A 13,241-nucleotide genomic window follows, 5' to 3' on the forward strand; every position below is an offset into this window, starting at 1 on the left:
GAGCTCAAAAAGTCAGGGAGACCTTGGTAGCAATGGTTTGAGCTGGACAGGAGAGAGAAATTTGGCTTTCTGCCAGGTAGGGACAAAGAGGACTCCCAGCCCATGGTAGGCTTGCACAAAGACACCAACGCCGAAGTAAGTATGGGGTCCTCAGGATGAGAGGCTTGGTCTGGGGAGTAAGCTCAGGCAGACACAGCCTGAGTAGATTATGAAAGCCCCTGGAGGACAGGGCTGCAGAACAGATGAAGGAGAGAGAAGGAAGGTTCTTAGAGGGTTCCTCTGCCTGGGGACCTTGCAACTCCTGCCACGAGTCAGTCCACAGCTGTGCCCCCGAGGCCTGGCCTCGGGGACCTTGAAGCCTTGGGGCCCAGCTCTCTCCTTTGAACTGGAGTTTTATTTTCTATTCACACCACTTTTTCTTTTTTTGCTGTACAATATCTACTACCTTATATACTTTTTATCTTTACAGTTTTTTTCTATTTTTAAATTTTATTTTATAAATGTTATTAGAACAATATTTTTAAAGAAACATCACCCCAAATTATACCATGTTAGCATATGAATTATTCCCATTTTTCCATGGGTCATAGAGTTCTTATTCCCTAGGTAGACACGGGCCCCTGTGTCTTGCATGCCGCTGTGCTCCTGGTGCACCCCAGGGTGCTAAAGCTGTACAGGCTTCCAGCCTGCGAGGAGCATGAAAGTGAGAGGGAGCGACAGCCCTGCTCAAGGCAGTTTTGTCTTTTTTAAGGAAGTCTGACAGAAGACCGTTTCGCCGATAAAGGAAGGCAGTGTTGAGCAAAGGGACTGATGGGAGAAATACTTCAAAGCACTAGAAAGCGCTGGAGGCTAATTAGAACCCAGGGATGAGGGAAAAGAATAAATCAAAGATGATTTTCACTCTGGCTCACTAGGACCATGATAATGTCATTGGTGCCTGTAGGGACGTTGCGGGGAGTGGGGCTTGTGAGAGGTGAGGATAAGGAATGATGAAAGTGGTTTTTTTCAGTCGGAGCTTGAAGTGACGTGAGATACTCAAGGAAAAGCTGCAGCGTGCCTGGTCTGTGGAGAAGTTCCCTAAGGGAGAGGGAGGGAGTTAGTAGATAGAGACAGCACAGTTGCAAGCACTCCCCACCCTTGTCTGAGTCTTTTCACAGCCTTCCCCCCTAACTCTTGTCCCAGGTTGTTTACACAGAGCGATATGAAACCAAACAGGACCGCAAGCCATCCTCTATGAGCATGATGCAATGCACACGTATGGACAGTGGGGACATGAGCCAATATTCATCTGAGGAACAAATACCCAACACAGTATCTTCCATACTTCAGAGAAATCAAGGGCAAAGCTATGAGAATATTTGGCTTCCTAATAAACCCTATAGAAACGACCCGAAGCCACTTCCTGACGCTTCTGGAAGTCAGGTCAGGAGTAGATCGGATTCGTCTTTTATACCCAGCACCCACACCGTCATCCTGGATTTCTCCATGGTGCATTTTGTGGATTCACGGGCTGTGGTCGTGTTAAGACAGGTAGGTACTGAGGTGGCTTTAACAGGAGCGCTGATCCTCAGCTACCACCCCCCACCCCAAGCCCCACCCTGATTGAGTCCTATTAGTCACTGATCAGCTACTATGTGACTCCTGGGCCACTAGAAATTTGGACACTGAAGATAGTTCAAGGTCAACCAGAATAAATAGAAAATTAACCAACTCTGATTTATTGAACTGGGGTGGCTACCTAAACATAGCATATTATTGCTCGAGGGATGAAAAGGAGGAAACTCTCAAAACCTTTAAAACAGCAATCTATGCCTCACCCAGCAACTCCTAGTGTAACCTGGGAGTTAGCTGCAAATCTTAAACAATAGCTCTGAATGCTACAGAATAAAAGCTCACCAAGAATTCTCCACTCTTCAGCTGCTCATTGTAAGAGGCACTCAGATTTGAAGAAGTTGTGATGAAAAGACACCCTCAGCCTAGGGCCTGAGGCTGCCTGGTCCAGTACCTGTAGGATCATCCCCAGCTCTCTCTTCATTGCCTGCATCTTTGGGTGGAAAGGCAGGGAAAAATTTTCCTTCAAAAGCTCTGTCTCTTCCCTGGCCAGTGTGGCTCAGTTGGTTAGAGTGTTGTCCGTATAACAAAGAGTGACAGTTCAGTTCCGGTCAGGGCACATATCCAGGTATGGGTTCAATCCCCGGTCAGAGCAATTGTGGGAGGCAGCCGATTGATATTAATATGTCTCTCTCTCTCTCTCTCTCTCTCTCTCTCTCTCTCTCTCTACCTCTCTCTAAAAAAAACCCAATTAAAATAAAAAAAATCTGTGTTCTTAGGTCCTGACTTCTCTCCCACTCTGGTTTCTCTGACGGTTTTCATTTCTTTCTTACACAATATGGACAGTGGAGATGCACAACTAACCATGTGGGCTTTATTGTTCAATGTCTCATACATACAATCTCTTCTTTCCAGCCAGCTTATCTCAGTCTCCAGCCCTCTCTCTCTCTTGCCCCTGTTGGGGATCGCTCAGGTTTAAACATCCTGAACGCCCACTTCCTGGCTCTGACTACTTCTACCTTTTCTTGAGATAGGCTCCTTTGGCTGCTTTTCCGCCCTTAATTCTAAGATCCTATATCATCAAACCTTCTTATTCCTAAAGGAAATGATTCTCTCTTAAGTGAGTCCAGCTCCTCCTTGGCCTGAGGCAACAGGAAGCTTCTCAAAGCAGCAAGAACTCTGGTGGGTGGTCTGTGATGTGTGCTCTGCCCTGGTTTCTGCTCCTCGGACCAGGCCTCACTCACTAATTTGTATCCGGTCTTGGTTTCCTCATCTATAAAATGAGAGGCATAGAGGGATTCATGCTCAGGGCTTCCCGTCCAGGAGACCCCCTTTCCCCACTTCATTTTCAGATTCACCTGTACGTGACAATGTCATCTTGTGGGCTTTTCCATCTTAGGTCATCCTGCTGGGCTGTGTTCTCTTCTCCCAGGCTTGTGCTCTAGTTGTTACTTTAGAGTTCATTCTTCTACATTATTAAGTGCCTATTGTATGCCATGTTGAGTGGATACATTTATATACATGATCCCATTAATTCCCACACAGCCCTAAGAGACAAGCCATATTTCTCCCTAAGAGTCCTGGGCTCACAGTTAGTATCTGGCCTGTCCATCACTGGGACGTAGAGCATTCGTTCTGTCCTCTCCTCCCCCTTCTCCTCTCTTGCTGTCTGGTCCTTGGCATGACCCATCCACAGCTGCCTATCTGATGACTTCCTGCTCCAGCCCCAACATGAGGCTATATCAGACCCCCGCCTTTACTTTACAGCCTTCGGATTCACGGCACACTTTTACACTTTAAAAATACAGGTTTCTTCATTCCTTTTGTAATTGTTCTATCCTGCCGTATTGGAGGAAATCATTTCAGATATTCGTATTGAAAACTTAATAAGAAAAGCCCCAGCTGTTGTTCTCACTAGAGATAACCACTCAATTTAAGCTCCCTAATTCATGGGATTTCATTTGCTTGTCATTTCGAGTATGCCCCTTGTGGCTCTTTACCAAATGACTTTATGATTTACCACGTGATCAAGATGACTTTCTTATTTCCTCTTGGAAGTGAAAGAAGTAGTCTGTCTGTTTTAGTTGTTTTGTTTTTGTTTTTTTGTGTGTGTGTGTTTGTTGTTGTTTTTTTGTTTCACATTTTAACTCAGTGCTCAGGGTTGGTCTATTTAATCTTAGAGTATTGAGTTTAATTGACTTGCTTTGTATTGAACTTTATTCATTGCCCCAGAGCATACCGTATATATTGGCTGAAGTAAAGTTGAGGTCAATGGCAGATGCTTAATAATCTGATACCACTAAATTTCTGTTGTTTTACTAAAGTCAAATGCAACTTTGCAGAGCAGCTCTGAATACGATTCTCAGGCTCCTTGAATTCCATTTCCTACTATATCATTTGACCGTCTCTGGGCCATGTTTTGCCTCCCCTGCTTAGTGAACTCTATGGAGAAGGGGATCACATGCAAATACCAATCACCAGAGATATAGTTAGTGTTCTTGAGGACCGTCAGTGTGTTTCATCACACCTGTGCCTGTCCCTATCCTAGTACTGCACTCATGTGACATTCTCTCTCTTTCCTTTTTTTTTGAAATTTGTCTTTTAAAATTATTTTTTAAAATATATTTTTACTGATCAGAGAGGAAGGAAGAGAGAGTTAGAGACAGAAACATCAATGATGAAAGAGAATCATTGATCGGCCTCCTCCTGCATGCCCCGCCCTGGGGATCGAGCCCGCAATCCAGACATGTGTCCTGACTGGGAATCAAACTGTGACCTCCTGGCTCATAGGTTGATGCTCAATCACTGAGCCACGCCAGCCAGGCTTATCTTTATTGTTGAAAGTATTACAGATGTCCCCTATTTTCCCCTATTGACCCCCTCCACCTTGATCCCGGCCTCCCACCCCCCAGACCTTCACCACTATTGTCTGTGTCCATGAGTTATGCATATATGTCCTTTGGTTAACCTCTTCCCACCCTCCCCGCACCTCTTCCTTCTGAGATTCGTCATTCTGTTGCATGCTTTCATGTCTCTGGATCTATTTTGTTTGTCACTTTATCTTGTTCATTAGAGTCCACATATAAGTGAGATCATGTAATACTTTTCTTTCTCTGACTGGCTTATTTCACTTAGTATAATATTCTTCAGGTCCCTCCATGCTGTCTCAAAGGGTAAGAGATCCTTCTTTTTTATAGCTGCATAGTAGTCCATTGTGTAAACGTATCACAGCTTTTCTACGAACTCATCTACTGAAGGGCACTTTGGTTGTTGTAGCAATATTTTTGCTGATACCACTCCTAGTGCAAAGAAATAAAGGGAAAAATAAACAAAAATGAGACTACATCAAAATAAAAAGATTCTGGCCAGCAAAAGAAACCATCAACAAAATGATGGTTCCCACTATATGGGAGAACATATTTGGCAATGATACATCTGATAAGGGGTTAATTTCCACAAAATATATAAAGAACTCATACAACTTAACAAAAAGAAGACAAACAATCCAATTAAAAAATGGACAGAGGACCTAAATAGACACTTCTTCAAAGAGGACATAGAGATGGCCAAGAAAAAAATGCTCAAAGTCACTAATCATCAGAGAGATGCAAATTAAAATGACAATGAGGTAGCACCTCGCACCTGCCAGAATGGCTGCCATCAATAAATCAACAACAAGTGCCAGAGAGGATGTGGAGGAAAAGGAACCCTCGTGCACTGCTGGTGGGAATGCAGACTGGTACAACCACTATGGAAAACAGTGTAGAGTTTCCTCAAACAATTAAAAATGGAACTGTGGTCAGGGCCTTTGAGAAGAATGACATCTTTGATGCTGGCATCACCAAGGCCCAGGGATCCTACTTCTAGGAATAGATCCTAAGAATCCCAAAACACCAATCAGAAAGAACGTATGCATCCCTATGTTCATAGAAGCACTATTTGCCCAAGTGCCCATCCGTGGATGAGTAGACTTGACATTCTCCCTTTAAGTGAACTGTTTTCCCCTTGAGACCATGGGTTACCTTCCTTCTCACTCCCCACCCCACATGAGACGGTCTGATTCTCTTTTGTATTCTCAGCACTTCAGACACTTCCTAGCTTACAGAAGTCCACCCATCAAATGTTTATAGAGCTGAATTGGATATAAAGGTGCATTTACCCCAGACAAGGGAATAACCAAAGGGACTTTACAACCCAGCTAACTTTCCTAGGGAGTGTAGGGATCCCTAACACTGGTTTACTCCCTCCCTGCAGATGTGCAACGCCTTCCACAATGCCAACATTATGGTGCTCATTGCAGGGACTCACTGTGAGTATGCTTCCCCCTACGAGAGGGCTATGTTTGGCACCCTGGGTGCTCTCCTTCCCAGTGTCTGACTCTGTGTGTTCTGGGTTTGGTTTGTAGCTTCTGTGGTCAAGGCCTTTGAGAGGAATGAATTCTTTGATGATGGCATCACCAAGACCCAACTGTTCCTCACGCTCCATGACGCTGTGCTGTTTGCGTTGTCAAGGAAGTTTTCAGAGACCTCAGAGTTAAGCGTGGATGAGTCTGAGACAGTGATACAGGAAACCTACTCAGATAAGGTTGGATGATGTGAAACATCTAGGGTGAGGGGTGAGGTGGGGCGAGAAGTGGGGGGAGAGAAAAGGGAAGACATCTGATCAGACAGAGATGAGCACATCCAGGAAAGGGTGTTGAGTATACTCAGCATTTATTGAGTATGGCTGTGCCAGACTTTGCGAAGCTGAAATGCTCCCTTATCAGTTGGTAACTAGCAGCAGACCTGAGTCCCAGGTTCCCCCACTGCCATGACATCTGGATACCATTCAGGGCCCTTTCTCAACTGAAGAGAGGGTTACCCAACCCGCCAAGGCCTCAAGGGCCCTTTTACCGAAAGCTAGGTTAGTGCCAATGCCGTATCAATAACTAAATATTTTAAACATCTCTAGCTATACCTTTAGAATCCTCCCCACCCCACACTTGGGGTGAATAGTAAAACTGATGAACTCACAGAGGTAAAGACCTGCTAGTCTAACACTTTGGCTATATTTCTATTGTGAATAATATACTTTACTCAACCTGACCAAATGCAAAGGAGACTGATATACAAGCCAAAATATTTAGCCATTTGTTAATACTAAGTAAAGACCTGGGCCTACCTCAGTGTTTTCAGACCAGTATCTGTGAAGGTTAACGGTTTCCTCCCAAAAAGAAAATTAAAACACAGATGGGCACCAAAATCTCACCTAATGAGTAGAAATTATTTTTAATTAAACCCCCTATTTATCAACTTACTATATTTCAATAATGCTTGAATTTTTTATGACAAAAAGAAATTATCGGAGTAACAAGTGTTTATAAAAATTTTAATAAGTAAAAGATAGCCAAGCTTGTAAAACATAGCCCTCTTTCTCTTAGTAATGTATTACCAAGGATTTCCCTACCTTTGCTGAGAATTCTCATAGGCTATGTGCCTCTGCCTATCCAGAACAGCTTTCCCCAATAGCTAGGTTTGATCATAATTTTTTTATATGGGCAGCCTCGACATTTATTCAGTCTTTGTTAATGCTGTATTCATAGTAAGATTTTGTGCCTTTCTTCATATGGACAAATCCTAGACACTTTATCCTCTCTCTTTTACATTTTTATTGCTATTTAAAAGGAATAATCTTTTTCATTATATTTTCTAACTGGCAACTGCTGGTATAAAGGGAACCTATTGATTTTTATTAAATTATTTGGCCATTTTGTGAATCCTTTACTAGTCCAAAAAGGTTTCATTGTTAATTCTCTTGAGTTTTCTAGACAAAAAATATTTTCCACAAATAATATAAATCTCTTCTTTTCCAGTTGCTAGAATTCTTATTTCAGTTTCACATATTATGGCATTAGCTAGCCTTCCTAGAACAACTTAAGTGATAATGGCAAGTCTTGTCTTACTCCTGAATTTAATGAGAAAAGCTTCTTATGTCTCTTTATTAAGAATAGTGGTGAAAGTTGACTTAAGATGTACTTTATATTTACCATGTTTTTTAAAAGTATTTTCCTAGTTTACTAACATGCTTATCAGAACTTAAGACTTGGTATTGAATATATCAAAATTTTCCTAGCATTTAAAATAGGGAAGAGTAGAAGGGGGAAAGTTCCGTTCAAATGTATTGAATTCAAGATGCCTATTAAATATCCAAGTGGAGATGTCAAGAATGGAAATGAATATATGAGCCAGCAGATCAGGGGAAGGGTTTTAACTAAAAAGTCATTGGCACATAGACAGTACAGTAAACTCTCGATTTTGTGGACCTCGATAAACGGACTTTGGATTTAATAGATAAAACTTCCAGTCCATATGTCATATGTGAACATTAACACCCTGTTAATTTTAAAATGCTTATAACCAAAATTTGGTTATCGTTAAATTGACAGGTGTTTTTTTTTTTTTTTTTGCTATTTTTAACAAATTTTAGCGAATAGGCCAAATGTCGGGAAAAACACAGTAGTAATTTTGCTGACATAAATATGACATATCTACAATTACAGTCTACATATTTATATCCAAGAGTCACTGCTTGCCGGTAAACAAAGCACATGGTCACACCACATTTTTGCACGGTAAGTGGTTCTGTTATCTCCTGGTGTGACTTCCTGCAGCAATTTTAAGGCTGCTGGCGATGTTCCCACATGTGCCAAACCACAGCCCAGCCATGTGCATTTGTAAAACATATAGAAAATTTTTCTATGAAATTAAACTTTTCATACATACTTAGTTATTTTAATTACACAAATGTGTCCAAATAAGTAAAAATAGGTAAACCAACTAATTTGTCAATTTTTTAACATGTGCATTGGGAAAACCTACTTTATTATATAATAGACTTCCCGCTTTAATGGGCACCCCCTCGCCCAAATTAGTCCGTTATATCGAGGTTTTACTGTAACAAAAATTATGGGACTAAATTAAATTGCCTGTGGGGACAGTGCAGATGGAGAGGAGAAGGGTCTCAGGGTCTTGGGGCATGCCAACAGTCAGAAGTCCAGAAGGAGTAGAGAAGACAACAGGAAGACCAAGAAGAAGCAAGAAGGAAGGAAGGAAGGGAGGGAGGGAGGGAGGAAGGGACGGAGGGACGGAGGGAGGGACGGAGGGAGGGAGGAAGGAAAAGCGAAAGAGTGTCATATGGGAGAAGAGAAGAATGTTTCGGGAGGGATGAAAGGTGTTAATTCTGTGGAATGCTGCTGCCACAAAGCTTACCGGGCATCTGCTACGTGACAGGCAGAGTGCCTGGGACTGGCATATCAGGAACCAGGCCCTGCCCTGCCTCGAGGAGCTTAGAGTCTAATGGGGGATATATTTTTAAATGAATAAGACAGTACATTACCGGTCTATGATAGAGGTGTAAGTGAGGCACAATTGAACCCAAAACTAAGATCCTGGCTAGTGATCTTTGATATGAATCTGGACCAGTGAATAAGTGTGTGTGGCTGAGATGGAGAAGGACAGTGCACACACAGGGAGTCGCATGAGCAAAGGTAAGCAGGAGCCAGGCATCTTTGGTTAGTTTTATGGATAGAGCAAAGGTTGGGACTACAGATGGAGCTGAAGCTAAAGAAGACAAGAGGCCGGGTCACGGGGGCCTTACATGCCCTGCTAAGGATCACAGGGGGTTGGAAAGACGAGTAAGATCAAGGAGACAGGATGTTTCAGAATGCCGCCAAGACCATTGCTATTCAAATGGTTGACCGTGAAACCCAGGCTACTTAGAAAATCCAGAGAAATCAGGAGTATGGATTGATTGAGCCTAAAAAATAGTGAGTAACTGAGGAACCGGAGGGTGCAAAGAAGATGAAAAGCAGATTTAGGCCAGAAATATTTTCTGCTTTCCCAGGAACTCATGATTTCTGGTACCTAAAGTTCTGTTACATTCTGAAGTTCCTTGACTATTCAAAAGTTAAATTTAATTGGAAATTTTAACCCATCTAATTATATGTATTTCAGGGTAGAGATGCAAGACAAAAAGTAAGCGGCAGTATTCTAGAAGGTCCCAAAAATCTAAGTTCCAACTACGCCAGGATGCAAAGGCCCATCCTGGAGGAGGAGTCAGATCTGGACGTAGAGCTGGAGCCCATACTGGAGTCAGACACTGGGCTGGACCAGGATCTCGAGATGGAGCATGAATCGGAGCTGGAACCCGAGTCTGAGCTGGAGCCTGAAACGGAGCTTGAGCCCGAACTGGAACCTGAACCCAAACCTGAGAATGAGCTGGACCTGGAGTTCAAGCCCAAGCCTGCGCTCAAATCCATACCAAGGCCTCAGACTTATCCTCGGCAGCAATACTGGCCTCCCAACTCCCCAAGTCAGAATCCACCTGGGACACGGTCAGTGGACAAGAGGCAGCCATATATGATTCCGTATTCATCTCAGGACAGTGACACTGAGGATCCCTAGGAGATGAACTGGGAATAGTTCATCAAACCCTCCCACCCAAACGGGGTCACTTGGTCAGAAGCCCTAGAGTAGCTACAGACCAGCAGCACTCGCTCTGGGACCCCTTCACCTGCTGTCTTTCTTCCTTGCCCAGCAGTGTGACCTCACTCCCCGGTCACACTGCTAAAGGCCAAGAATTGTCTCTGAGTTCCCCATCCAGGCTCACCGCATTTCACCCTCAGCAGATATTCTAATGAAAGATTTCCTTCTTTGTACATTCTGCACTTCTAGTGTTTTTATCACATCATCTCTAACTTACTCCTCTCAGTTTGTTTCCTTTCTCCAAAGAAATGAGGCTCAAATAAAATATATAACTCTAGTTACCTTTGGACCCTTCCTGCATTTTCTCCTTTCTCTGTATTCTGTATGTCTAAGGAAATGGGTAGGAGAAATACCAGAAGTAGGTAGACGCGGTGGAGAAGAGATGAGCTAGGAAAACAACTGGGCAGCATTTGTATTCTATATGCAAGGTATCGTTACTGAGGCAGGTTAAGCCAGGCCAGCCTGTGAGGCATGCAATACAAGGAACTGTTAGGCTGAAGGCATTTTGCCATCTCTCTAAGGTCAGTGTCTTATACTACCACAGTTTCAGAAGGCCAGGTATCTGTACCAACTGATGAGAACATTAGCTCTGTAGAACTCTCCCTGGTCTTCAGATTCATAGTCACCACTGCTTCTTTCCCACAGGTTCTTAAGATACATGCAATCTAGAGCTATGGTTGCCAACTGGTGGTCTGCGGACCACTGGTGGTCCCTGAGGTCCGAAAGGTTGGCGACCGCTGATCTAGAGTCTGTACTCTTGGTAGACCAAACTTAGTTAAAATCTGTGACAGCCTGGCTGGTGTGGCTCAGTTGGTTGGGCCTTGTCCTGTGCACTAAAAAGTTGCCAGTTCCATTCCCAGTTAGTGCACATGCCCTGGTTGCAGGTTCGATCCCCGCAAGGGAACATATAGTGTTTTGCCCTTACATGGATGTTTCTCTCTCTCCTTTACTCTCTCTCTAAAAATCAGTTTTTAAAAATCTGACAGATACAAACCCCTTAGGAATTGGAAAAGTTAATCATTACAAGTTTGGTCCAAAACCATTCATTCAAAAAATCCACCCTCCCAATAAACAAACAAACAATAGCCCTGACTGGTGTGGCTCAGCAGATACAGCCTTGGCCCGTGTACCGAAGAGTCTCAGGTTTGATTCCTGGTCAAGAGTATGTACCTGGATTGCAGGTTTGATCGCAATGGTTGGGTCAAGTGCAGGAGGCAATCTCTCTCTCTTTATCTCCGTTCCTCCCTCTCTTCCACTCTCTCTAAAAACCAATGGAAAAAATATCCTCTGATGAGGATTAACAAAAACAAACAAATTCTCCTCTCTCCATTAAAAAAATCTAGTATTGCCCTAGCTGGTTTGGCTCAGCGGATAGAGCATCAGCCTGCAGACCAAAGGGTCCCGGGTTCGATTCTGGTCAAGGGCATGTGCCTCGGTTGCAAGCTCCTCCCCAGCCCAGGCCCTGGTCAGGGCTCGTGCAGGAGGCAACCAATCCATGTGTTTCTCTCACATTGATGTTTCTCTCTCTGTCTTTCCCTCTCTCTTCCACTCTCTCTAAAAATCAATGGAAAAGTATCCTCGAGTGAGGATTAACAAAAAAAATCTAGTATTAAGTTATAACCAGAAGAGAAATATTGACCCGTAGGCAAAGGTATGTGGAATCCTGAATTTTATTTTCCACCAAATAAACAAGATTCCTCTTGCTCGGGCACTCAATTTCTCTCTTCTGTTAGATAAAAGAAATCCTTGTTAAAATATAGGTGTCTCGGAGAGATCCAAGATGGCAGCATAGGTAAACTCCTGTACCTGCTGCCTCCCACAACCACATCAAAATTACCACTAAAATACAGAACAACTGTCATCCAGAACCACCAGAAAGCTGGCTAAATGGAAGTCCTACAACCAGAGAAGTAAAGAAGAAAGCACGCTGAGACTGGTAGGAGGTGCGGAGGCGCGGATCGGGCTGGTCTGGCACCCGGGTGTGCCACTTTTTTAATTGGGAGGGAGATTGCCTGTGTAGAAGCCGCAAGGAGGAGCAAGGGGCTCCAGCCCCACACCAGACCCCCAGCCCAGGGTCCCAGAGCTGGGGAAAGAAGTCCCTACAGGCAGTAAGAACTACGGGCAGTAAAAACTGTGTGGATTGGGGCCCGACACAGAGGCTGCTAGAGACCCAGCAGTTCCTCTTAAAAGGCCAGCACCACAAACTGAACTTACAAGGTCCTGCTTCCTCTGAGCTCCAGCACTAGGGGACACAGACGCATATGGGGAGAAAGTGGACCGTCTGGCATTGGGGCAGGAACTTGGGGCGGCTTTCTTCCAGATGGAGGTGCTCGCAGCAGTCATTGTTCCTGTGCTGGGACCTCCTCGGTGCAGGGCTGACGGGCAGCCATTTCTGTGTGCTCCGCCCTGGTGATTCCCTGAGACCCCGCCCCACCCGATTTACAACCCCCCCAAGCTGTGCGCAATGGCTTTTGCATATGAATGGTCTGTCCTTGCTCAGGCTAAAAATCTGTCAAACAAGCTGCAGCAGGGTCAGGGAGCCCCAAACCTATCAATAAAAGGCCCAAGACCCAGTACTAGCACCAGCCTGCCTTTCTGCACAGCTGGGCCTCGTCTGGACACTTCCAAACCCAATACAAAGAGGAGGAATCTGCATACCTCTCTGTCGCTCCTGCTGGATGGCCCCAGGCAGTGGCTGACTTTGCACCTCCCTGGAGACCCAAGAGCCAGTGTACCTAGTGGTCAGTGTGAGATTACAACTCTTCACATCCATAAGCAACACACTCCAGGGGCAGACTCAGTGAGCACCAAAGCCCCACTGAAGCAAGTCCTGTTCCATAAGGGTGTCTCCTGCACAGCAGCTCTCCCACTGTAGTCGCAGCTGGTCCCCACAGTCAATTGGCCTGGAGGTCAATTCCTCCCCGTGATACCAACAGCAATCAAGGCTCAACTACAACAAAACTGTGCACACAGCCCACAAAGGGGTACACCAAGAGTGTCCACTTCAGGTGATTGGGGAGGCTGAACCACTGGGTCCTATAGGACACCTACTACATAAGGACACTCTATAACTCAAGGAGATTTAGCAGCTACCCAATACATAGAAATAACAACGGGAAGCAGCCAAAAAGCGGAGACAAAGAAACATGACACAAATGAAAGATATGG

At 44.3% G+C, this 13,241-nt stretch overlaps 1 protein-coding gene across 1 annotated transcript in view; it reads left to right on the forward strand.

The window, feature by feature from the left end:
* The window catches only part of SLC26A8 (solute carrier family 26 member 8), a 78,322-nt gene extending 68,315 nt beyond the window's left edge, over window positions 1-10,007 (forward strand). Inside the window, exons 16-19 of the mRNA XM_059701847.1 lie at window positions 1,183-1,530; window positions 5,806-5,860; window positions 5,957-6,135; window positions 9,543-10,007. Of these exons, the coding sequence (XP_059557830.1) occupies window positions 1,183-1,530; window positions 5,806-5,860; window positions 5,957-6,135; window positions 9,543-9,992 (1,032 nt within the window). The 3' untranslated portion in view covers window positions 9,993-10,007. The remainder of the gene's footprint in view (window positions 1-1,182; window positions 1,531-5,805; window positions 5,861-5,956; window positions 6,136-9,542) is intronic.
* Window positions 10,008-13,241: the final 3,234 nt, after the last annotated feature.

This window comes from Myotis daubentonii, chromosome 6 (genome assembly GCF_963259705.1).
Source record: "Myotis daubentonii chromosome 6, mMyoDau2.1, whole genome shotgun sequence".
NCBI classification, from domain to species: domain Eukaryota; kingdom Metazoa; phylum Chordata; class Mammalia; order Chiroptera; family Vespertilionidae; genus Myotis; species Myotis daubentonii.